The sequence below is a fragment of the Bacillus rossius genome, chromosome 12, assembly GCF_032445375.1.
Source record: "Bacillus rossius redtenbacheri isolate Brsri chromosome 12, Brsri_v3, whole genome shotgun sequence".
Classification (NCBI taxonomy): domain Eukaryota; kingdom Metazoa; phylum Arthropoda; class Insecta; order Phasmatodea; family Bacillidae; genus Bacillus; species Bacillus rossius.
This window is the reverse complement of record NC_086339.1, coordinates 21,291,072-21,318,325: the sequence shown is the minus strand read 5'-3', so window position 1 is coordinate 21,318,325 and position 27,254 is coordinate 21,291,072. Positions and strand designations below refer to the sequence as shown.

General features: G+C 42.4%; 1 protein-coding gene across 5 annotated transcripts in view; it reads right to left on the bottom strand.

Annotated features, from left to right (window-relative positions):
* The window catches only part of LOC134537688 (extracellular sulfatase SULF-1 homolog), a 363,580-nt gene that overhangs the window by 96,169 nt on the left and 240,157 nt on the right, over positions 1-27,254 (bottom strand). For all 5 annotated transcript variants that reach the window (XM_063378401.1, XM_063378404.1, XM_063378405.1 and 2 more), the window contains 2 exons: positions 20,064-20,401; positions 14,653-14,892 (listed from right to left, as the gene is read on the bottom strand). In XM_063378401.1, coding sequence (XP_063234471.1) covers positions 14,653-14,892; positions 20,064-20,355 — 532 coding nt within the window. In that variant the 5' untranslated portion in view covers positions 20,356-20,401. The remainder of the gene's footprint in view (positions 1-14,652; positions 14,893-20,063; positions 20,402-27,254) is intronic.

Genomic DNA, 27,254 nt, shown 5'->3' with positions numbered 1-27,254 from the left:
GACGGAAAATACCGGGGGGAAGCCGGTAGAGGGGGGGGGGGGGCGGAAAGGGGAGAGTCGTTGGAACAACGGGCCGTAAATTTAATTCCCGAATGTGGGAACTGGGAGGACGGGCTGGCGAAAACGGGCGTGGAGAAATTTGTGAACAGGCGAATGGAAAGGGGAGGGGGGAAGATGGGAAAAGACGGAAAGGGATGCGCTGTTTGAACAGGTCTTCAACAAGCTGTATCGTAGCAAGTATTGTCAGCCTCCCCCCACCACGACAACTACTAGACAACCGGGAGTTGAGCGCGCCGTAGGCGTACAAGCGTGGGTCGCGCACTGCTACACGCACACACAGTTTACAAACGCGAGGGGACCCCGTGGCGAGGTACACTTCGGTTAAATTTAAAAAAAAATTGGTTGTCTCCAAAGTCGGTTTACGGACGATAGTTTAACGTGACAACGTCATAACAAAAAAAAATGAAATGATTGCATACTTATATTAATAAAATTGAATAATTTTAATTGAATTATCACTATTTTGTATGGATACAAAGAAGGAGTGAAAAGAAATCTACAATTTAATTGATAAATTTACTTTTATTTGCACTCATTAATTCAAATATGTTTATTACTTAAACGAAGAGATTATTGTAACTACAACTTTTATACATGTTTGCTAATTAACTTCTTCCAATCTGTGTAATTCTGTTAAGGATAGGACGATGATAGGAAAAGTAGGAAACGAATGGGAGTGTTTCAAGTTTAATGTGCCTCGAAAAATTCAAATAGATGGTTGTTCCAATCGAGTGGAAGAGAGATAGACGCGGCGCAAGCGTACAATGAGCGTGTAACGGGACAATGAGTCATCCTTTTTCGTGCGTGCAGCCTGACGTTGTCGCGTCAAAAAAAGTCAGTCATGGGGACTGTCGACAGAAGTGAAAACTTTAAATTTTGTTTTTAAATGTGTAATATGAAATCATTTCCACGTCAAATGGACGCAAGAAAATGATTTTGGTATTATATCACTAGCATGTCGGTGACTCGAACCCATAAGTTTTGCCCCTACCTATAATAACTTTAAAACTAGAAGAAATGAAGTTTTTTCCATTGAAATAATAAAAAATGATTAGTTTTAATCTATAAATAATCAACATTATCTCTAATAAATCAATAACCTGACATTTGAAGAAATTCACATCATAAATAAATAAACAAAAGAAAAAACATAACCTCAACTTAACTACCTACTAAAAATATCCATTACTCGCATTATGTACCACACAATAACGTTAAAATTTACTTGGAAAATAAAGATAAAATTAAAAACTTGTATCGTTAAAAATTAGAATAACTTAAGTTTTATCCTTGAAATATAAAAAAATTTACCCGTCACGTGACCATGTCGATGACGACTTACATGAATTTACTCTCTATCCAAACCTTCCTATAGAAGTTTTCACTTCAAAAAATATGTAACCGAGTCTTCGAGTACTCTCCATAGATGTGTAACATCTAACCTCGGTAACTACCAAAATCCAAGTGTTCTCAAGCTGCCCATTCACTGATGATACTGTTACAAACGTGAGCAAGGCCGCGACACGTGCAGGTGCAGAGCTGGCTGGCGACTGCCGCAACATGATATACGCCGCGCGCGCCTGGAAGATTACAAGGATTGTCGCTTTCCCCCTCCTTCCCACCACTCCCCGCGCGACGCCCTGCCTTTGACATGTAACTGACATCGGACAGCTGCGGAGTTACGCGAGCCGCCGACACCTGTTTCGAAAGATTTCTGCCGTTGTTTCGGCGCGGAATGACGCAACTGGCCCCGGCCGCGCTCGTGAGTTCTGGAAATTGCGGCTGATAGATAAAACGAGGACGGCGGCCTCGAGAGAGTCAGTTGAGTTCAGAGAGAGAGAGTTCAGGCGGGAGCCTTCCCGCGGCGGAGTTTCCGGGGCGATAGTGCCGTGGGTGCGGGAGAGTGGCGAAGTCCCTGGACGAAGGTTCCAGGGCAGGGAGTGAGTGAGTTCAGTGGAGTCGGGAGTTTTCCCGCGGCGGAGTTCCCGGGGCGATAGTGCCGTGGGTGCGGGAGAGTGGCGAAGTCCTTGGACGAAGGTTCCAGGGCAGGGAGTGAGTGAGTTCAGTGGAGTCGGGAGTTTTCCCGCGGCGGAGTTCCCGGGGCGATAGTGCCGTGGGTGCGGCAGAGTGGCGAAGTCCCTGGACGAAGGTTCCAGGGCGAAGAGTTCAGTTCCGGGCGATAGTGTCGCGGGCGCGGCGGAGTCCCGAGCGGAGTTCCGAGAGAGGCATTGAGCGGAGCCTCGGCGAAGGCAAGTGCGACGGCGGCGACGGAGTCCCGCGGCGGAGATCCACGAGGGGTGCTGCGGCGAGAGTTGCGCCAGAGGTGCGGCCCAGCGAGGTGTGTGGATTGTAAGAAACGAGTGACTGGGGAAGCAACATTTTTTTTAAGTGCTATTGATTATTTGCAATTTTAGAAGATTATTTGTAAGATACATAAGTAGTGGCCATCAATAAAACTGTGTGTAGTAAAATCTATTAAGTTAATTGGGTTATCTACGAACCCGGTAAATCGTAACAATACGAAAACTCGGAAACGAAATAAAACCTGGAATTCTTTTGAAAATAAGTGCCGGGCGTGATAAATACACGCAGATCGCGTGTTATCAGCTGAACTCCTGGACGCGAATTCCCATAGCAGTTACGTCGACTATTGAATCATTTGATCGGCAAAACCGAAATTTTAAACTAATAATGAAATGGCTCCGATAAGGGCGAAAAAAATACTTACTTCCGTTTCATTCACGAAATTACTCCTACCAAATGCCGTATGCCGAGAGTTAAAGATGTTACACATGAAAAACTTAGCGAGAAAACTACAAAAATAATTTCAGAATCTAGATAAACCGGTATGATCTTTTTACCCCTATCCTTTTTTTCTTGTATTCTATTGTTTTGTTAGAGATAGAACCAAGCACAAGCAAATGAGCATCGGGACTACCTAGTAAAAGTACAGCCCTCCTGTACAGCAATCGGTAAGTGTAAATTACAAATTAAAGTTAAATGACGTGCTAACTAATATAAATATTAAAAAATTGCTTTAAAAATTGTAGCTTTTCTTTCTGAAATAAATTAATATGTCCTGATAATTTAACAGATGATATTCTTTTAATACATACCTATGTACATTTATTTTTTAAGCGTAATTTTAAGGTGTATATATATATATGTGTGTGTGTGTGTGTGTGTGTGTGTGTGTGTGTGTGTGTGTGTGTGGATCAATGCATTACTTTACCTCACAAAGCTGTTAATTGTATTTTTATACATCTGACATTTAACAAAATTCAGTGACTTTTTTCGTGATTTTTGTTAAATAATGGTTTATACAGTAGATGTATCGCACGTAGACATTAAGAAGACAAGTAAAATACACGATCAAGGTTTTTTTATATAGTTATATCATGTAAAATATTGTGTGTTTGCGTGACTGACGTAAAAAAAATGAAAATAATCAATGATAATAACCACTATATTTATTTACCTCTAAGACACTGTCACAAAAACCATATTTTTCATGAGAGCAGATTAAAGAATTTTAAAGATTATCTTTTTTTTTTACTTAACTATTTTCTACCTAAAATATGTGAAATTTTGACATATAGTAGATGTTCTTTTTAGTGGCATACAAAACTTAAGATCAAACGTTAGTGAAGTTTGTGGTTTATGGTTTATGGTTAGTGTTTTATGCCTCCTACGTACAAGTTTATCAACTATCTGAGACAGCATCGGTGATGAAAAGCCGACCTCCGAGCTAACGAGCTAAGGCGTTACTCGTTGGCTGTCGCAAGCCGTCATGTTAGCTCCGCAGCCTTCAGAAGTCCTCTTGCGCTGTGACTGATCAATCAATAAAATAAAAAAAAAATGTCACGAGGTCAAGCCTGACGTGGGCGAAAGAAAAGATGTATTAACTCGCAGGACGTCAACATTTCCAACCACGGCGCAGTCATTCGAAACGACATTCCCCGACTAAAAATCGCCCTATTCATCTCGGGGTCTACACGCACGCAACTCGACGTGTGAAACATAATTTGGCATATCTGTTCTTGCATACGAGGGGATCCTGCGGTAGTAACACGTCACTGCCGCGACTGCTATACCATGTTTCAAAAAATAGGGTGGAAAATGTGTAGTCATTCGTAGGCGAGATTTTCTAGTGAATAGCGATAAAAACGAAATATTGCCGAAATGGAATCGCACAAACCGCGTAACACTGAAACCAGAGGCAAAAAAATATTATAAACACGAAATGCAATTTAATATACTTGTATCACCTAATCTATGTTTATTAAAATGTAAATTTAAATTTACCAATCTTTATTTTGGTTGGGTTTTTATTTATAACAAATTGGGAAAATATGTACCTATTGTGCAGAATTTTTTTTTTTTTTTTCGTTTCCAGTATATGTTTTTATCTGTGAATAAACTGAGAAAGTACAGAAAGTTATAAAACTTAAGTAACAGTTCGGTTTTTAAAAAACCGTCAATACCTGATACCATACAGACGTAGCTAAAAGCCTACAAAGAGATATTACAAAAATGTACAGAACCTAAAAGAAAATACTGAAAACTTACAATCAATATTTTCTTTTCTTACTGCTAATAAAATTATGTAGGGTTTTAGTTTTATATATATAAAGCGAAATAGCACTCACTTGCTCATAACAAGTCTCGAAATTTGGCAAGTATATTCCATATACTCTGTGAGCATCCATTAAGAACTGATTTTAAGAAAATCAACGTACAAGACGGTATACGGGAATTTAAAAAAAAACTGTCTAATTTTATTTTAGGTACATATCTACTGTCGGTACACCAATCACAGAAATTCTGTGCGGAAGCAAACGCGTCCTGCCAAATAAAGCAATGTCTTTCTTGTCTTGCAAACGGCCGCCAGTTGCAATAAGGGAAAAGCTGGCAATGGCATACATTATTGCAGTCTAATGTGCGTTAAGAATTTTTAACGAATACACGTCATTTATCTAGATGTTTCAAAGCAAATTGTGCACATGTGAATATTCAGACAGAATATTTTATTTTAAACATTTTTTACAACCACACGCTGGGTAAATTTTTATTGAGAACTTGACAACGCTGCTTTCTGCAAGTTCCGATTTCTCAGTGTGTGTAAGTCGCTGTTAATTTTAAATTAACATTATTAAATAATTTTGATAAACATTAGCTCAAGCATTAGTAGAAATTATATGGTTGTTTTTACTTTCTTTTTTTTCAATCGAATGTTGTCATTTGTATAGGTCGGAGCGGTATATTTTGTAACCGCAGCGAAGGTATTTCGGATGGAGGACCTGGCAACGCCGCTGGCCGCCAGTTCAGCGCACCGGGAAGCGAGCCCCGCGTGTTTAGACGCACAGGTGCGCGGAAATAGACCCGGAGCTGGGCGAGATCCGCGACGATGACCTGGCGTGGGCAGTCCGCGCGGGACTGCGGCGCCTGTTGCGTGCTTCCGACGAGAGAGAGCGAGCGAGAGAGAGAAGATAAAAGAGAGAGGACTAGAAAGAGAGAAAAAGAGAGAAAGAGGAAAAGAGGAAGAAGAGAAAGAAGAAAAGAGAGGAAAAGAGAGGACGAGAAAGATAGAAAAAGAGAGCAAGAGGAAAAAAGATAAATAAGAAAAGAGGAAAAGAGAGAAAAAGATACGAAGAGAGAGGTAGAGAGAGGGAAAAAAATAGCGAGTAAGAAGGAGAAAGAGAGAAAAATTGAAAAGAGGGGAAGAGAGAAAGAGCGAAAAAGTGAGAAAAGTATAGAGGAAAAGAGGAAGATAGCGAATAAGATAGAGACAGAAAGAGAGTAAAGCTACGGCCACACAGGGCGCTATGTTCGCGTGTTCGTATGTACGCGTGTAAAATATAGCCAGCTGCATCTCAGGTGTCACTGGCCACACCAAGTTGTTTTCGATATGTTCGCTATGTTGCCGACGTCGCCAAGTGTTTGGTTCTCTGCTATTTTTCTAAAACGTCGTTGGTTTTGCGCATGCGCAGATAAAAACAATACATACTTGCACACGTTAAGGGCCCCGCCTAGCTGGGCACACATACGATGTGTGCAGAGCTTCAGTAAAACCACACAATTTGAAAACTGTGGTGACTATTTACGAAAAGCATTTAACAATGAGCAGAAGGGTGGGTAAGTATTTTTGTTTCCGTATTTCTTTTTAAACTTTTTTAAACTGAATTTTTAGGAGAATAAAAAAGGGGCTTAAACGTGTGGTTTTCAGAATGATTTTCAGACATGAAACATCCGATACAGATTCTTAAAAAGAACTCACGGGCCTTGGATAACACATTTATCTTCATTTCTCCGCCATTTAATGTTATGGTTACCGCTGAAATCTCAAAGTTGTCCTGTGCACGAAGAGAAGGCTGCTCGCCAATCCAGTGTCTTGCGCTTAGAGGCGATAATGCGCTAGAAGCACCAGCTACCGTCGCACTTATCAAACCGCTTCACTAAAACACACGCCCCTGACTATGTGGGTCCCGTAAAGACCCAGTCGTGTTAACGTGTCTCTAATTTGACACAGGCTGTCCATTCTCTGGAAAGTCAGGGAAAATTAGGGAAAAGTTTGGAAAGTTGGAAATGGTCATTGAGAGTCATGGAACGTCCCCAGTGATAGTAATATGAGGAGGAAATGTTTTTCTCTAGTTTTACAGCACGCAGAATGGTCGTGATTTAAATAACTTTGGCCGTATTTGGATTTTCAGTATATCGCTAAAGGTCAACAGCTGGAAAACAAAAAAAAATAAAATCGCAACATTTGCCGGTCTCAAAGACAGGTATTCCAAGACAAAAATAAGGGTTTAGACATGGCATATGCTACACCTGCAACTTAAAGGTAACCCAAGTGTAAGGTACGAATTCCAAACTCTTGGATAGGTCACAGCCAGACTTTGGGATCCTGTCCGTTATCGATCTGTGCCAAAATGCGCAGAAATATTTTTCTTGTGCAGTTTTTTTTTTATTCTCGGGCAAGGCAATGCGAATTATAGCTTCCGATCTGCCACATAATTTGAATTCGAATTAGACTCGTTCTGGAATATAAATCAGCGTGTTATAAACCGGCTGTGGTCTTAACACGATAACGATTATTCAAGATACATAAACGGATCGTCTTTGAATACCGCATTAAAAGTGTATAGAGCTCCCACGCAGAAATGCCAATCGAGGCCACGTGTTTTCTACACTGAGTTAGAAATTGCTTGAAGTCACGCTATTGCCACGTCCGAAACATGGCGGAAAACAATGCTTGGCCACGCCTGAGAATGGTTATTAAGTATGAACATTAAATCTCCGTCGTTGAACACAGTCACTTTCCCATAAAATACAGTCTACACAATGCAAACACTCCACTGGAGCCAATGTTTTTGGGGGGGAAGCCTACAACTCACGTAGTTTCGGTTCCGTGCAAGAATTTCCGAAGATTTCCGAAGTTTTGCGTTTTGGTATTAACGCCACTTCAGCCGCTAAATCAAGAAGTTTCCAATGAAAACAAGCATGTTGTGACTGACCTAATCTAACCTAACCCTTCGATTTTTTTTAAATTTCAATTTTTGAGATAAATTCGAAGTTGCACGAACGTGGTAGGGAACCGAAACTACGTGAGTTGTAGGCTTCCCGTTTTTGGGCGCCTGACCAACATGGCGCAGACCCGAGAGAGCGGCGCCACCCGGTGAGCATGTAATCACGCAGACGTGGCCACCCGCCGTCTGATCGGAAGTCACGTTCGCGCTGTTTGCACGGAGGCGAGACAGATGGTGGATTGGTTTAAGGAAGGAAGAGGGGGGAAAAGCAGGGGGTGTGGGTGAAGAGGAGAGAGCACACTCGTAGACGAAGCCGCTCCTGCCGTCCGTGTTGACAACCCTGTCACCGCGGGCGAGAGAGAGAAGAGAGAGAAGAATAGAGAGAGATGGAGAGAGAGAGTATGTGTGTGTGTGTGTGTGTGTGTGTGAACGCTTGCTTGCGGAAGTCACCCGTGTAGCACGCGATAAACCTTATGGTGATCCCCAGACGGTGTCTAGACTTCCGGGTGTTAAAACGCGCCATTTTCAAACCGCTCGATATTCGTTAAAAGTAACAAATCACAAAAAAAGTATTATTAAAACCTATTTCACTTTTCTACACAAGTTTCGTCCCTCTATGGTTTCGTTTACAACATGCACTTTTTTTTGGACAGTGAAAAAAAAGGCCAAAACGGGTTTTTTTCACGGTCTTTTTTTTTTAGGTATGAAAAATTCTACACACAGTGTTGAAAGTGGAAATTGGAATGTGCATGGAGACTTTTGACTTTAATATTCCAGCTTAAAATGTTACAAATCATACCGAGGGGAGTTACCGACAAGGAAACTGCACGCCAGTTCTGTGCCTGGTGCGTAGAGGCGAAGAGGCGTGTGATGCGCGGGCCAGTGTCGTCCTTGGTGAACCCGCGCCCTTAAGAGCTCGTGCACCCGACCAGGCAACCAGCTTAAAACTTAAGTCTTCCCGCTGTGGAACATGTACTAATCCAGTAGGTTTGTTTGTTTGTTTGTTTTCCTTCTTTTCATAGTCTGAGGTGCAGCTGGAGACCGGGTGGGTCACCACCAGGAGCGCTTGCGTCGCTTGTTGATAAATTCAGAGGAGAAAATTAAAGATCGAAAGCGGACTTCCTACTGTAGACGTTTTTTCTGTCCGGTCTGACTCTTCAGCTAAAACATCCTCTGTCTTCTGTATTCTCCCAATTTTAACGCATGTGAATTGTATTACATTTTTTTTTTCATGTTGTTTTCCTTGTTGCACGTTTCACCTGGGCCCAAAATAACTTAAGTTTTAATATAGTGGAGTTAGTCATGGCTGGCCAATCCCCGCACAAAGCACACGATGCATGCGATACTGTCCATGCATGGATAATCCCAGCATGACTAGGCGCATGGGCGTAGCTACCGGGGGTCGGGGGATGGGAAGCAGGGGTGATTCCCCTCTGAAATTAAGATGTCCCTCTGTGAGGGGCTTGCGCTTGAGCTTGCGAAATAGTAACTGTGAAACGGATATGATGTCAAAACTATGTTCTATGGAAATTACTGTGTATTTTTTTTTTTTCACGTTTTCGGCTTATTGCACGAATATATACCAAATCTGGGCAATATACAACATACAAGCACCCTATCCAGAGATTATTTGGGTTGGTTAACCCCATGAGCAAAACTTTCCCTCCCTCCCCCCCTTTTGTGAACTCTGCAGATTTGCGCCCCGGACTAGGCATACAGGTTTCGGCCTGACAACACATCTGGGTTCCTTCGTAACCCGGTACCCCCGTGAAAATACACACGGGTTTAGTTAGGTATGGGGAAAAAAATGTTTACCTTGTCATAGTATTCACCTCGGCTCCTCTGCTCGGACACAGCTGTCAAAGGCTAATGGTTCGCGGTGAACATAGAAACACCTGAAGACGCACATAAGTCAACATTTATTTAATATTTAATTTTTTACTGGATTATATATATATATATATATATATTTGTTGACAGCGATGTCAGCTCGATTCGGCCTCCGAAGGAGAAAATTCACGCGTTACGAACAAGTCAAATGCTGAGGTCTGTGAAATCCGGTGATAAAGTAACAATGTCAGCCGCCATGTCGAAGGCATGAGGATTCCTGACTTTAATTTGTAGCCGAGTCTCGTATATTACCGGTTATGTAGGAGGAAACAAGACAGCACTTGCAACCTGGTGTCTTGTTTGAATGCAGATGAAGTTACTATTTTCCAGCAAGTTCCGCATGTTCTTCTTAGTCATCTGAAAATTGTATTTTCATTCGTCAAGACTGTCAACTCTAATGTATTTAATTAAATACAAGTGTACGAACCTATTTTTTTTATTTCGTCGCAACCACTTTTTAGCCAGAATTTCCTATCTCGCGAACACACCTTTTTTTCGTACATGACGAATCACTGCAGCTGCAACTCGGTTCGAAAAACCCATTTCAAATGCAGAAATTTACGAGCAAAGTTCGGAGAACGCTCGTATCGCGTGTGGTCAAAAATATCCCGAGTCCATCTCGCGTGCCAAGTTCACCGAGCCGAACTCGTGCGTGTAAACAGAATACATTGTTCTGTACTTTGACAAAAGATTTCTTTGGAAACCAGTTTCTAAGAATTAATTTTTATTACTACAAGTAGGACATTGTAACTTTATACAACACATGGCTAGGGTTATTTTTGCATATATTAAATACGTTTTTTCGAGATAATACTGGGTATTTCTTACAAAAATTAACACATAGTTTTATCAGTTTGTTTTATCAATTGTTTTTATCAATTTGTAATCTTTGTTATAATTTATATGTGCAATTATTGACGTTCTCTATACCCCAATAGTATTACATACATGTATAGGGATCAACAGAGAGATGTAATTAAATAAATAAAAAAAAAATGTTTTAATTTGTGTTTGATTCAATCAATTTTTTAAACCATGGTAACATAAAAATATAAAATAATCGGACTTTATTTTGTTTTATTATGTTTATTAATGTGCGCAGTTAATAGGTACTGGAAAGTTATTCAGGGAACGGTTTATAAATAACTTCACTACTGAAGGTACTGGGACAAGACGAAGAATAAATGTCTTGAGTTAAAATCCAAACCCAGTATTACTACGAACACTATTTTGCAGTATTATAATTTTTTTTTCATGTAAATGTAAAAATGTAAAAATATCCGTAATTTTAAATGAATATTTCTGTTCCACTCACAAAAATAAATTGCAGTGTAGGGGCCGCTTAACAAGCAACTATATATAACAATTCAGACATGGTTTGTGAAACAGTCGTATTTCGCAGGGAATATTTGGCTTTGCTGGACTTATAAAAACATTTTGTTCATGTTTTGCCGCCATCAATTGGTGAAAGTAAGCTCATTTCTGGACTTGATCGGGGCCAATGAAATAAAGAGGTTGATGTTAGGCGGTGTCACTATAGGCGGTTCTGCTACTGCAGCCTAAACTTCCGCAGCGCATTTTTGGCAAAATATTCTTTCGATAGATTTTATTAGAGTGAACAATGCAGGTACATCAAGAATGCACAAATTTAATTTATCAAAAAGGAACAGGTAAACAATTAATAATGAATAATAAGATGTCACCGAGTAGAAAATGGCAACTGCAAAGTGTGACTACGGCTTAATGTCTAACGTTTCGTCTGGGCGTACATAACGAGGACTAAATAAACGTAAGTATACCAAACAAAGGGGAAAGAAAATGCTATAGTATTTCCAGAAATATTTTTTTGGCTTGAAAATAATTGTGCAATAAAACTGAACCAATAAATTCAAGCGTTAAATATACTAATTTTTGTCAAGCGTTTTTTTTTTTTTTTTTTTTTTTTTTTGCTTGTCCAATAATTGCTCTCAACGCACATTTTGAACACTGACATTACCTAAGACTGGTTAATGCGTATGCTGCCATAAAAACAATGAGTGAAGGTAAAACTAAGACGTGTGCTGTGTGTTAAGCCAGCTGTTACGCACACGGATGTTAAAAGCATGCTTGCACGCACAGTTCCCGCCTATCCTTGCTTCTCCCCGCCCACCTTCGGTTTGGACTGTCAGTTCGCGATCATCGGTCGGCGCGGAGGTTTCGACCATCCCACACACACACACACGTCAGTTCCCCTGACAGACCGCCAAGGCCTGCCCGCCGAGCTGTGGGAATTCCCACAGTCCATCATTCCCTAAGATCTGTCAGCAGGCAGCCACATACATGGCAGTTCTGCCCGACAGGCCAGGTCTGTTCCAGGCCCAACTGGCCGTGTTTTCCTCCTTACAGGAAGAAGATGCGTGCTTTACGCTCGTGTCTCAGCGTAGGTCATGTTGCTATAGGTGACCCATGGGGACCCGTGAGTAGTCTATACCTGGGTGAAAGCAAATATACGCTAGGTTAACGATTGACAAATCCCAGCATGCGTTTCGGATCCGCATGGCAAGTACATACGTAAATTTTCTTGCTTACCAGCAGCATAAACTTTTTAATTTTTCATGACCTTGAGTGTTTCATTCACACCAGAGTGAACTGAACTTTTTTTTTCCGACAGCAGCGAGCTAGTGGTTGCTATGCCTTCCTTCTTTAAGCATTAACACAACAGTTAATCGAGAGACTCGTCGCCATGTGCAGGCAACTCGGAGGAGGGGGGGGGGGGGGGAGAGATTACCCGACAACGAGCCGGGCCATCAGGGCGAGTATTGTAATTTCGCAAGTTCGAGCACAGCGCGCCGTCAAAACGGGCGACGATCATGACGGGGCAAGTCCCCGAAGGGCGAGGCAACACACGTCGTGTTGAGCCTCTGGCGCAGCCTTCAAGGTCGCGGCACTTTCCCCCTTCTCTAGTCACCAAGCTCCTCCTGCGAGGCCGTTACGAGCATGCTAAATCATGCCTGACGCGCGACTTGAAAAGTTATTTATCTCTCTCTCGTCCAGGACGATCATGGATGCTGGGATGATTTCAAACACAGGGGCGTTGCGAAAGCAGAGCCCCATAAATAGGGATGAATGCATGACCTCGAGACTGGCGCAAGGGCGAAACGCACTTCACTCCCCGTGTTGTGAAGGGCACTCTTTCTTTTTTTTTTTTTTTTTTCAATTCGCCTCGGTTACAATTGCTTTCCCTTCTCCAGCCATGCGCTGGAATAGCACCATCAAACCACCTTTTTCGGTTTGTTCTGAATGTGAGCCACTACCAAGACACGTTTTGTGCAAACGAAATTTTAATTTGATAATTATTTTCGCAATAAAATCATCTCATTAAAAATATTACTACAATTTTCTCGGTGAAGCTGTTATCTAATACACTTGCCTGCTATAAAAAAATTTTTTCCCAAAATCACCATTTTATTGTAAACTGGAAGAAATATTATTGTCCAAACAAACCATACATATAAAACAATAGTTAACTAGCATTAATATTATCATCGCTGGTTAGAAGTAAATAAAATATAATGTCTTATCGGTCTACATTTACAGTTTAAGATACATTAATTTTTGGTATTGCTGAAAAATATCTTACAAGATGAAAATTGGCTCACTATCATATCCATTTTGGGATGACAGCGATTTGATAACAGAATGGACGCAATATTAGTTATTCACTGGAAAATGAATATGCTGGCCACATTTGTGGTATATTCATAATAATTTGGTTGCCACAAAAAAGAAAACATTTACTGCTGACCACAAAATATTTGCTGTTATAAACAAGCCACTTAATGGACATTAGAAAATATTGTTCGTGCCAGCACTAATTATTCAATAAAGGTCTACAAAACAGAGGCATTAAGTCTATGTAGTGAGAATCTGTTTTAAATATGAAGTCTCTAGTTAGCGAAACAACACACAGTTGTATAAATGCTATTGATAGAAGTTGTTCAATTGCTTTAAAGAAACTTGCTAGGAAGAATAATTGTTAAAATGCCATCATGTAATTAGTATAGCAAAAAAGCTAACAACAAATCAGCCAGGGATAAGAATTAAACGCCATTAAACTCACAAATGTTTTCATATCCCTTCACGTTTTTTTTTTTGCGCTTGATCACTGTTGCCATTTAAAGGTCGGCTACTGCTACAGTAGAACTGTAGTGGAAAAGCGCGCGAGTTAGTGTGTATCCCAGACAATTGGGAGCTGTCATAACTTAGAAAAACACAAATTGAGAAAAACATAACTTAGAAAAACCAACAATATAATATTCTAAGTAATGCCATTTCTAAGTTTTTGTGGTTCTAGCTTGTGATGGTTCTTACTGTGTGTTTTTCAACTTAAGACAGTTCTAAGTTGAGTGTTCTATGTTCTGTGGTTCTTGATTTGTATAGTTCTAAGTAGTGTGTTTTTTGATAGTACAGTTCTAAGTTGTGTGTTTCTTGGTTGTTACAGTTCTAAGTTGGGTGTTTCTTGGTCCTGACAGTTCTACATTGTGTGGTTCTTGGTTGTTACAGTTCTAAGTTGTGTGTTTTCTGGTTGACATAGTTCTAAATTGTGTGTTTCTTGGTGCTGACAGTTCGAAAGTTGAGATGTTTCAGAGGTACAGTCGTCCTAACTTGTGATAGTTCTTAGTAAAAGGTGTTTCTAACTTATGAGAGTTTTAAGTGAAGTGGTTCTTGGTTGTTTACAGTTCTAAGTTGTGTGTTTCTTGGTGCCGACAGTTCGAAAGTTGAGATGTTTCAGAGGTACAGTCGTCCTAACTTGTGATAGTTCTTAGTGAAAGGTGTTTCTAACTTATGAGAGTTCTACATTGTGTGGTTCTTGGTTGTTACAGTTCTAAGTTGTGTGTTTTCTGGTTGTCACAGTTCTAAATTGTGTGTTTCTTGGTGCCGACAGTTCCAAAGTTGAGATGTTTCAGAGGTACAGTCGTCCTAACTTGTGATAGTTCTTAGTGAAAGGTGTTTCTAACTTATGAGAGTTCTACATTGTGTGGTTCTTGGTTGTTACAGTTCTAAGTTGGGTGTTTCTTGGTCATGACAGTTCTACATTGTGTGGTTCTTGGTTGTTACAGTTCTAAGTTGTGTGTTTCTTGGTTGTTTACAGTTCTAGGTTGTGTGTTTGTTGGTGCTGAGCCGAGGCGGCACTCACCCGTGCGGTAGCCGGCGTTGGACAGGTAGGTGGCGAAGGAGCGCGTCTCGTGCGTGGCCTGCCAGCCCGGGCTGGAGCAGTTGTCGTTGTTGGTGAACACCTGGTGGTTGTGCACGTACATGCCCGTCAGCAGGCTGCTGCGCGAGGGGCAGCACATGGGCGTGGTGACGTAGGCGTGGCGGAACTCGGCCCCGCCCGCCCGCAGCAGCCGCAGCGTGCGCGGCATGAAGTTCAGCGACCCTGTCCGCACACACGGCCCACTCCGTCACTCCGTCACTCCGTCACTCCGTCACTCCGTCTCGCCGGTCACACGCTCGGCGAGAGGTCTCTCATCCGGTCAGGGGCGTAGCCAGGGGGGGGGGGGTTTAGGGGTTCAAATCCCCCCCCCCTTAGCACCAAATCTTTAATTAATTTCTTATTCATCACTCAAACAAATTTCATATTAAAATTAATAAAATTTTTACCATTACAATATTTAAATTTAAGTACCGAAAACTGCTAAAAAAGCACTATTTTACACCTTAAAATCCAAATTTTCCCGGGGGAGGACCCCCGGACCCCCCACTTTAATACGGAAGGGGGGGGCATGCTTTTTAACACCCCCCATACACAAATCCTGGCTACGCCACTGCATCCGGTCACTTTCGCGACCAAACGATCAATATAGTTCCAGCGGGAATATCAAAAGAACATTAATACATAGTAAAAATATTTAAAACAATTTTTAATAAACTGGTCTATAGAACGAAAAAAAAAAACGAGCTTAAAAAAATCTTTATGGTAATGTAGAAAACAGGAAACACTGCACTGAAATGAAAACCGACACACGAAGAAGAAAAAAAATTCTTCTGATTTGAGCTGGATTAAAATTTTTTGCCGAACCGTAGAATTACGGATCGGAGACCTTTCGCTGCACCAGTGATGCCCATTTCCCCCAACTGTCACCTGCAAAGCAACCAGATGAGGTTTTGCTTACGGACGCTGACTACCACATAAAGTCGTTTGCCAAAAACAAAATTGGCAGGAGGACACGTAGACCATTATTTATTTATAACTACTGTAATTAACTGTTAAGATTTGAGACAAGTTACCAGACGCAGACTGTACCGATGGAGCGAGGTGGCGCAGTGGTAGAACTGAATTTTCGCGTTACAAAAGGTTCGAATACCAGTCAGAACGTCCTAATATAGAATTTCCCACGTTTCTCGAAACCTCTCCAGGCGAGTTATAGGATCATTCCTGTTTTATGAAGTTGTGTGTTATCGTCCCTTAGTAACCTCGTCTACCAGAGGTTAAAATAAAAATAAAAATTATATCCAGTTAAATTTGGTGTTGGTGGTAGTGATTGTGGTGATGGTGTTGGTTGTAGTGATGGTGGTGGTAGTGATGGTGGTGTGCTGTTGGTGGTAGTGATGGTGGTGTGGTGTTGGTGGTAGTGATGGTGGTGTTGGTGGTAGTGATGGTGGTGTGGTGTTGGTGGTAGTGATGGTGGTGTTGGTGGTAGTGATGGTGGTGTGGTGGGTGTAGCGGTGTTGGTTGTGTTGGTGGTGGTAATAATTGTGGTGGTGTTGGTTGTGTTGGTGGTGGTAATAATTGTGGTGGTGTTGGTAGTGATGGTAGTGTTGGTAGTGATGGTGGTGTTGGTAGTGATGGTGGTGTTGGTGGTAGTGATGGTGGTGTGGTAGGGGTAGCTGTGTTGGTGTTCGTTGTGTTGGTGGTGGTAATAATTGTGGTGGTGTTGGTAGTGATGGTGGTGTTGGTTGTAGTGATGGTGGTGTTGGTGGTAGTGATGGTGGTGATGGTGGTAGTTATGGTGGTGTTGGTGGTAGTGATGGTGGTGTTGGTGGTAGTTATGGTGGTGTTGGTGGTAGTGATGGTGGTGTGGTAGGGGTAGCTGTGTTGGTGTTGGTTGTGTTGGTGGTGGTAATAATTGTGGTGGGGTTGGTAGTGATGGTGGTGTTGGTGGTAGTGATGGTGGTGTTGGTGGTATTGATGGTGGTGTGGTAGAGGTAGCGGTGTTGGTGTTAGTTGTGTTGGTGGTGGTGGTAATGATTGTGGTGGTGTTGGTAGTGATTTTGGTGTTGGTGGTAGTGATGGTGTGGTAGGGGTAGCAGTGTTGGTGTTGGTTGTGTTGGTGGTGGTAATGATTGTGGTGGTGTTGGTAGTGATGGTGGTGTTGGTGGTAGTGATGGTGGTATTGGTGGTAGTGATGGTGGTGTGGTAGAGGTAGCGGTGTTGGTGTTGGTTGTGTTGGTGGTGGTAATAATTACGGTGGTGTTGGTAGTGATGGTGGTGTGGTAGGGGTAGCAGTGTTGGTGTTGGTTGTGTTGGTAGTGGTGGTAATGATTGTGGTGGTGTTGGTAGTGATGGTGGTGTTGGTGGTAGTGATGGTGGTGTTGGTGGTAGTGATGGTGGTGTGGTAGGGGTAGCTGTGTTGGTGTTGGTTGTGTTGGTGGTGGTAATAATTTTGGTGGTGTTGGTAGTGATGGTGGTGTGGTGGGGGTAGCGGTAGCGGTGTTGGTGTTGGTTGTGTTGGTGGTGGTAGTGATTGTGGTGGTGGCGGTGGTGGCGGTGGGGATGTTGGTGTTGGTGGTGGTGGTGGTGGTAGTGATTGTTGTGATTGTTGTGATTGTTGTGGTGGTGGTGGTGGTGGTGGTGGTAGTGATTGTGGTGGTGGTGGTAGTGATTGTTGTGGTGGTGGTGGTGGTGGTGGTGGTGGTAGTGATTGTGGTGGTGGTGGTAGTGATTGTTGTGATTGTTGTGGTGGTGGTGGTGGTGGTGGTGGTGGTAGTGATTGTGGTGGTGGTGGTAGTGATTGTTGTGATTGTTGTGGTGGTGGTGGTGGTGGTGGTGGTGGTGGTGGTGGTGGTGGTGGTGGTGGTGGCGGCGGCGTTGGAGATTTTTGTGTTGGTGGTAGAGGTGGTGACTAGAAGATTTACGTTATCAAGTTTTGTAGTTGTTGGAGACGAGAATGGATGCGAAATGGGCAAACATGCAGAGGTTGCTGAAGCAATGATAAAAGCTGTAAATTCTGCGAATAAATCGATGATTAGAGTGTACCTGCGTGAATGTAGAACTTTGCACCATGATATTAAAGCTAAATGTTTCTCTGATGAAATTTTTTTTAAGATTAGCTAGAGCTGGAACAGGTATTATATAGCTGATTGAGCGATTAGGTCGATATTTGAAGTGCTGGGCATAACATGCAGTAGCTAAGTTTACGAGAGCAAACAATCATAAGATTATACATGCATTAATGGTAATGGTTTTGGTTACGGTTAATGTGATGGTGATGACGATGACGTTTACCCGGGCACACATACGGTGTGTGCAGAGCTTCAGGAAAAACAACGCGATTTGGAAACTGCTCAAAATATACATGTGGGGTCTGTTTACGAAAAATATTTAAGAGTTCGCCGAGGGCCAAAAAGTACTTTTAGTTTCCTGTTAAGTTTTTAAGATGTATTTTCAGAAGAGTTAAATGACTGGCGTGTTTTCAGAGTAATTTTTAGGCGTAAAACAACCGGTACAGCTTCTTGAAAGCACTCTAGGTCATTGCATACACCTTTGTCTTCATTTCCCCGCTATATAATGTTACGGTCACCGCTCAAATTTTACAGTTATCCTGTGACGACGAGAAGACTGCGCGCCAGTTTAGAGGCGTGCGCTTAGAGGCTATAACGTGCTAGAAACATCAGCGAGCGTCGCGCTTATCATCCCGCCTCACTAACTCACATACACTCCTGACGAGGCGGCCGCCTTAAAGGCAAAGTTGCGTGTGATTCATGAGTCAGGCTTGGTTCATACACTACGCAACAAAAGCAAACACACAAAAAGTAAAATAACTACGTTTTCAAATACCCATTTACGCAATACACAAGACGCAAAAACGCACTGCTAACATCGGCCAAAATTCAACTTCTTGCATTTCGCTTTCTTTATTAGAAGTTAAATGTTCCTAAAACTTTAAAAATGTGCAGACGTAATAATTATTGAAGGCAAACATTTCCTTTTTATCGCACAGTACAATCAAATTACATTTTTAAATATAATTATTTCACAAGTTTCTACTCAAATATTCACTTATGAAAAAAACCAGACGAAGGAAATGTTTTCTACACTTTTACAGTTTCAATAAATAGGGTTAATATTTTTTGCGACTTGTGTGTTACATAAACTACAGTATGTTAGTTTTGTTTGTTGCGTGTTGTGCCCTTGCCCTCTTGCGTTCCTCGCTAAGTTTATGAACCCAGCCTTAGAGACTCTAAGGTTTTAGTCCCTGTGCGCTCAGCCAGGCAGTCAGATTCGACTAAAGGTCCCACCAAAAGTTTATGACCATCAGTAGATTTTAAGGTGATAATGTTTTTGGTATAAACTTGAGGCACAAGTTACTAATTAATTTCAATAACTCTTAACATTCTCAATAAGTAAATTATTTTATGACTTATATTTCCTAATTTTAGTAATTATTTGTTGGAAAAAAAAAATTGTAGTTAAATTAAATCTGTACTTTTTGAAGCGTGTAGCGAGTAAAAAAAATACCTCTCGAAAGAATACGGTGATTAGTTTTTTAAAAAAAATGGTAATCGGTAAAGAAAAATCATGTAAATGAATAGTAGTTCAAAGCAACAACTTCTTTTAGCATTTATATACCTTTTTTTCCAGATATTTTCTAGCCAGGCGTCAAAAGCATTTGATTTGTAGTTTCCAAAAGTTTTATTTCAGTTGACTTGATGTGAGCTTTTGGACATACGCCATTGCTAAGCACATGTATGTATGTAGAAGAAAACTACAAAAAACACAAATTAATTGCACCTGTGTTTTCGTACCATGTGCTTCTCTGCCTGAGGACGGGAGCAGATAGCAGTTCCCGAAACGTCGCTTGTTTCTGTTTTAGAAAACTATTGTGTTTGTTTCGTCTTTTCGTTTTTTCGTGTTTTTGTCTCGTTTCAACTGTGGTGCTGAATTATTTTATGTTCAATATTTCTGTGCTGTCATCATTTGTGGGGGTTTTTTCGTTGTTAGTCAATTTTTCTTTGTTTTTCTTTGTTTGTTGACCACATTCCTGTTATGGAATATTATGTGGTGTATATATCATGTTGACAACAGCAATTTTTTGCTTAATTTATGTTTTTTGTCTTGAGTGTTTTTTTGTAGTTTTCTTCTACAGACATACTTACATGTGCCTAGCAATGGCGTATGTCCAAAAGCTCACATCAAGTCATGCACTTCTCATTGCACAAATCTTTTTTTATTTCAGTTGCAGGAAAATGCCCTGCAGAAACCTGAAGCAGGTATATTGAAAGGTTTGGGTGGGGCCTGTGCTTCCGCAAGGAGGGAGCAGGAAAATGCCCAGCAGAGACTTGAAGTAGGTATGTTGAAAGGTTCGGGTGTGGGCCTGTAGCGGGTACCCAGCTCGACGTCCTGGTCATCGGTGAGCACGAGGACGATGTTGGGGCGGCGCTCCTTGGGCGGCGGCGGCGGCGGCGGCGGCGGCAGGAAGGAGGCGGCCTGCTTGCCGCGGCGTCCCTGCTGCGGGGGCGGGCCGAACCCGGGGCCGAACCGCTCGCGCCGCTGCTGGGCGGGCAGGTCTCCGCCGCCTCCGCCGCCTCCGTCCACGTCCAGCTGCCGGGGGGCGGCGGGCGGCGGCGCGGCCACCAGGCAGGCGGCGGCGGCCGCCAGGAGCCAGCGGCGGGCCTGCATGGCTTACCCCCTCGCGCCTCTCTTCACACGGCTGGCATGGCGGGACCTGCGGGGCAAGCACGGGATACCCGGTACTCAACAACCCGTTCCCTCGGTACTTTCGGGACTCGGGACATCGACAGCATGGAATCTCGTGTTAATTTAATTGCGCGCTATGGTTAATTTCATATGTCACTCTCATCTGGTGATTAGGACAATATTTGTGTCCATAAAATTATTATTGATGCTGATTGATTATTTACCCGGCTCCTTTTTTTTAAGTACTTGATAAAGTTACCTGCCAGATTTAAAAAAAAAAAAGGATCTCGTTCGTGGAATAAACTACCTGGCGCTCCTTCTCATCGCAAAATAACTTTGGTCATCCCCCCCCCCCCCCCCATTCTTGTTGGTTGTCGAGAGGATCTCATCGATTGGTGAGAGATTATTTTTTTTTTGGATGGAAACAGAAGGGGGGGGGGGGATAGGATCCGGAAATAGAGCGCGCGGACGGCTGGAGGCTAAATCCGTCGCGGTTCGGCTGCGTCCGACGTGAGGCGAATGCAAAACCGGTGGCGGTGGCGGGCAACGTGAATGGTGGGAAGGAGAGAAGGGGAAAAGGGGGGGGGGGGCGGGATGTCTATTGATAGCCCCGAAGCCCCGACTATCGACTGCAATGGCGGCATTGACCTCTGCGGCACTGAGTCACCGTCCTGACCTCCGAGTTAAACCTTTCAAACATCCTCTAAAGCTGGAGTCGCAATGCCACGACGGACCACCACACGACAGCAGCCAATGAAACACAAGGTCGCCGTGAAGTCAACACCACGAAATACGCGCCCCGACGGACGGCCCGCAAGATTCCATTTATAATTACGCCGCGACACGCTACCCGACAGAAACCAAAACGGAAACCTCGCATAACCAAACTTCAAAAAAAAAAAAATTTACGTACCTACTTGGTAAATCTTTATGCTGAAAAAAAATGTAATTTCGTTTTACGTGTGGGTACACTTAAATATTTGTGGCTTCTCTTCATCTGTTTATATAAATAAATATATCATCGTGTTTATGGTCAATGTTGTTGGTGAAGATTTATAATTTAAGAATGGTCGAGTTCAGCGAAGAACACTTTAATTAATTAAAGTTCAGGCTCGTGGTATTCTGCATGACACAGGGCTGAAGGACTACAGAAAGCAGCAAAAAAAAAAAAAAGAAGCATGTACTGAGATAGCATGTTCTTTTTCTCTTCTACGCTGTTTTTAGCGACTTTATATACTGCATTTTAAGGAAATATTTGGCCTGTAACGTTTTGCCGACAGCCAAATCAGAAATCTTCGGGTTAAAGTTGTCGTGGTATTGTGACACTACGCTATTAAATCTGTCGTTTTCGTCGTGGCTTTGTGACTTCAACTTAACAAGTATGCTTTGCATTTGAGTGTTAATAATCGTTTTAAACCTATTTCACATCTTTAGTGTGTACACTTTTGGTTTGTTTGGTTGGTTTGAGGGAAAAAAAGGAGACACCAGGATGATTTCTTTCCTCGGGTGGAAACCAGTAGATACAGATACGTCCCTGCACAATACTTATTTTGCACAATTATCATTTCCATCAACATTGCGTAACCAACACTGCCAGTCTGAAAAAGAAAACCAATACATTTGCTTGCTCAAACTTTGAAACGCCTGAAGATAGATTATAGTGATTTTATTGTGCTTCAAATTAATGCGCGGTCGTTTGGATCCATTAAGTTTGATTGCTGTGAGTAAAAATCAGAAGAAAAAAAGATTATCAACGGCACAAGAATTTACGATTTTTAAAACATTCGCAACGTTGAAAAATCTGGGCTTAACTATATGTTGTATAATAGAAAATGACTTTACTTGCATTATAAATAGACTTACAAAAGTTGCAAACGTTTCCTAACTCAGCCAAGTGAGGAAAAAAATTGTTGATCCCCAAATAGCAAGTGAGCACTGTTGCAACGGACAGGACATGCTTACAGATTTTTCGACACTTAAATTATTTGATAACTAAGCTCGAACAGTGCACTATAATAGCAAAAGTTCGTTATAGCGTCACTAATCAAACTGTGTTTCTTCCCTTTCGAAAAGTTGCAAAGAGCGATTTAGAAGAAGCAGGGCCGGTGCAAGGTAAATTGGCGCCCTAGGCGAAAAACCTTAATGCCCCTCCCTCCCCCCCCCCCCCACCACCCGGCCGGACACCCCCAAAAAAATTTTCCTTGCCTCAAAATACATCACGTAAGCCTAAGATTTTGTCAACAATCAAATGTAAGCAGGCTTGTAGTTTTTTTTTTTTTTTTTTTTTTTTTACTGTTTTACTTATTACAAATCATAAACAGATCACCGCGGACTTAAAAAAATTACTTATAACAATATAAACATACCAAACTGTTACAAAAATCCATTTTCATCTAGTTTCAATAATCGTTAAACATATTATATAAGCTGTTATGTGTGGTGCTGCGCCGGCCCCAGCTACTTGGCGCCCTAGGCGGTTACCTAGTTCGCCTATATGGACGCGCCGGTCCTGAGAAGAAGAAGAAGAAGAAGAAGAAGAAGAAGAAGAAGAAGAAGAAGAAGAAGAAAAACACCCATGGGTTCGGTCATCACGAGCGTTAGAAATGAAACCTCACAGGCTGGTTTCAGTTCCAAGTCAGCTCTCTAACGCACCGCTGCTGCCATCTGTGTTTTCATTGAGTAACTTGGAAGCTAAAATATGATCACATAAATTCACGCTTCGAGAGACTTCTGGTGCTGGAGCTAGTACAGTACTAGTTACAGGTTTTGTGTGTAATTTTAATGTACTGTCAAATTTGTGTAAACCTGAAAGATCAGTTTTCTAGTACGTATCCAAAGCGACAAAGCCTCGCCACACCAAAAACAATCAGTGTTGCCATGGAAGTGCAAGTGGAACAAACATGGCGCCAAAAAAAAAAAAAGCAATCCCTGATAGTTACTCTTTTCGTAACGCTCTAAGCGTTTAACTATTTTTTTATTACCCTATGACGTCGTCATCGCATCAACAAAATAATATGGGAAACCAAAATAAATTTCTGGAATCGGGGGAAGAATTCTCTTTAACTATTCAATCAGTGCCTGGGGGGGGGGAGGGGGTGTTTCTAAGAGCCCTTCCAAGGGGAGTCACTATATTTTTTTATTCAGCACACGCTTCTAAAACTACTTGTGGATTCCCCTCCCCGAGCCATACCTCCACGATGTTAATGGCTAATGGCGACGCAACTACCTGCGTATTACCGTGTTTACACACGGCAGAACAAATTACACGCCTCTGTGCTGTCCCCCGCCCACTCTCCCCCTGCCAGTCTGCGGTACTACACGGCACGGAACTCAACCGCCCATTTCTCTTTCCCTCCCCTTCTCTCTTCCTCCTCATCATCATCCTCCCCCTGTCCCTTTTGCAACCGCCTACCCACTCTCTCTCAGCATGCGTGCGAGGAATTTATCTCGATTACCCCGCGACCGTTACCGCCGGAAAGGCACGTTGATGTTCCATCGCACGCAGTGTTGCCAACGTGCGCGCGGATGCACGAAATTGTAATTTCAGCAAGTTGGAGGTTCAAATTTTTTACGATTCAACGAAACGACAGACACATTCCGTGAGACTATGGCTCTTGTGAGTAACGCACCGACGACGAGTTAAAAAAAAAAAAAAAAAAAAAAACATGGTCGCGGCAACGTCCGTCACGTTTCCAACTTGCGAAAAAATTCCTGGTTCCGACCCCGCGAGAGAATCGAACCCGGATCGTGTTGTTGGGAGGTATTATTGTTCTGACCACTCAACCAACTCACGAACAGACGAGTAACAGGCTAAATCCGGTCGGCGTATATACTTGCGAGATCACGCTAGCAAGGACTTTGCGTCTTTTGAGGCTTGGGCCCAGGCGTGTGCTAAAGAGTCGGAAGATACACGGGAAGGCATCCCTATCTCGAGAACGCGTGAAGCAACCACGCCTGATCGAGGCTTCGACGGTAAGACCCCCCTCGACTTAAAACAACAAAAACTAAGATTTTAATTAGTTCGCAGAGCTGAGCAGCACAAATTTTGCACGAATGTCGGTGCGCATGTGCGAAGGAAATACTTCCTGAAGCCGAGGAAGTGACAAGTCGAAGGAAGGGCGGGATCAAGAGAAAACCAGTCAAGCATCCAATGATTGAGCGAGCTTTACCTACAAACACAAACTTAGAAAATTCGTAAGTTAGAAATCATAACTTAGAAATATTGTATCTTAGAAACACACAATTATATCTGTAATAACTTAAGAAACACGTAATTTAAAAACACAACGTCTACAGCATAACTTAGAAAATTCATAACTTAGAAAAACGCAACTTAGAACTTTTAAAACTTAAAATAAGACAACTTAGAAACACGTAATTAAAAATATTTGACGACGAGCCACGCACCACTTAGAATCGCCATAACTTAGAAACACACAACATAGAACAAGCACAACTTAGAAAATTATACCTTGTGTGTTTCTAAGTTATGTAGACGAGAGCCCGCCGGGTAAACGAGAGCTCGTCAGGTAGACAAGAGCATTTTTTTTTGTAAATGAAACAGAAATATTGATGTAAAATTACATGAAATCAACTGCATCACTACAAGATTTTGTTCGCAGTAATACTAGGTTCGGATTCTTACCCGAGCACTTATGCTTTGTGTTGTCCCAGAATTTCCAATAGTTAAATAATGTATAAACCGCTCCCTGAATAGTTTTCCAGTATTAATTGCGCACACAATAGGCATGATACAACAACAAAAAGAATTTCCAATACTTAAATAATGTATAAACCGTTCCCTGAATATCTTTCCAGTATTAATTGCGCACACAATAGGCATGATACAACAAAAAAAAGTCAAACAGTTGTATATTCGATTATCTTTTCCATGGTTTAAAAAGTTATGCTCTAATGAAACATCAATTAAATATAAAATTATGCCCCAATTTTCAATCGAAATACTCTATTATCTCGAGAGAAAAAAATATTATTTCATATAATACACAAAACTAACCATGTGTGGTGTAGTATTACAAACTATTTCTTGGCAGCTGGTTTCCAGAGGAATCTTTTGTAAAAGTGCAATAAACGTTGTTTTTTTTCTGTGCTTGGCGGCGCCTGCCCGAGAGCCCAGCGTCGCGGGCATCTTCAGATTTATGGCCGCCTCCGTTACCCACCGTCGCGACGGCCGGCGTCCCGCGTCCAGTTGGACCCAGTTGGACCGAGTTCAACCGCGCGGGGCGCCACCGTCGCCGACGCCGGCGCGTGGCCTCGGGACACGACGCAGACAAGCTCTCGACCTGCGAGCACGAGGCTAGCACCGACTCGCGAGTTGCCGTCAAGAACTGTTCGAACCAGACGTTGGTAAAATATTTTTTTTTGCAAACAGAATAAAAAAAAACTTATTTTGAAGAATATTGCTATAATTTCAAAAAAACGAAATGCAAAATAATGTTACGAGTGGGGCGAGAACGGGTTCGTAAGGATAGCCCAATTAATTAATTTTATAAAGTTTCATTTGCTACTTATATAAATTACTGATTAAATAATCGCGCTAAGTATAAGTCAGGTCCACTGTTCACACTCCTCGCTGGAGCTAGTCTCAACAGTGGTTCGCCCCTCTTACCACGCACCTGTCAGCACACATAAGTTTGAGGATCTCTCCTCCTATTTGATTAACCCAGCCTTCATGCCTAAAAGGATTGTTAAGGCTGGGGCCCCCATGGGCACGGATACGGATACGCCGTATACGCAAAATGGAAAGGTGTTAGAGGTGCAGCTGTGCCCAGAGACTGGGGCTACCCATCCCAGCATAAGACACCACCACAGCCCCCCTACCTCACTCAGCTAACCAGACAAGTGGTTGCACCCCTAAGCTCAAAAAGGTGCAGCTTTGCTGGTGCCTACCCACACAGTCACACACAGTCACGCACAGTCACGCACAGTCACGCACAGTCTCACACACCAACACACAGTCTCACACAGTCTCGCGCCTCTCGCAACCGCAAGGGGAGGTCTCGCGTCCTCACCCAACTCACACTACACTCCACTCGCACTTTTTCAGAACTCCCGCGGAGGCCGTCGTCGCCGCTTTTATACCAGCTGGCCGTCTTTCTGGAGTGGACTAGAGTGGCTGTGACTTGGGGGTCAGTAACAATAGCCCCCAGGAGGGTTGGAGCCCGGGGAGCCAGGGGGAGGGGGGAGGTAGCGAGGTCCCTTGTAATCCAGTTAGGCCCGCAAAGCACTTACGTGTACGTCAAAATGGACGGCGCGTCACCGCCTGGCCTGGCTGACCCACCCGCCACTAACCCAGCCTCTGGTACGCTCAGAACAATGAAATACAGAAAAAAAAGGTACTATAGATTTATAGGATGAATAAATTATATGTTTAATATTTCCGACGCCGATTTATTTCAATGTTTCTGAGTATACATTTTTTATTTACTTTTTCTGAACGGATTCGAAAAATACCGATTCTCCACAATCCCTGATCTATATAGATACGACATACAGTTGTCCGTATTTGTTTGTTTAATCCTGAGATTTTTTTTTCGTTGATCGTAACTGGAAATTATAGTCGCTTAAGGTGCGTGTGTGTGTAAGTGAGGCGAGATTATAAGAGCGACGCTCGCTGTTATTTATAGCGCGGTATAGTCTCTAAAGCGCAAGGCTCGGAACTGGCGCGCAGTCTTCTCGTCGTCACAGGATAAATGTGAGATCTGAGCGGTGACCGTAACATTACATGGCATGGAAATGAAGATAAAGGTGTAATGCAAGGCCCTTGAGTGCTTTCAAGAATCTGTAACTGTAGTTTTAAGCCTAAAAATTACTCTGAAAACACGCATTTTAGCCATTTTAACTCTTCTAAAAATACAGCT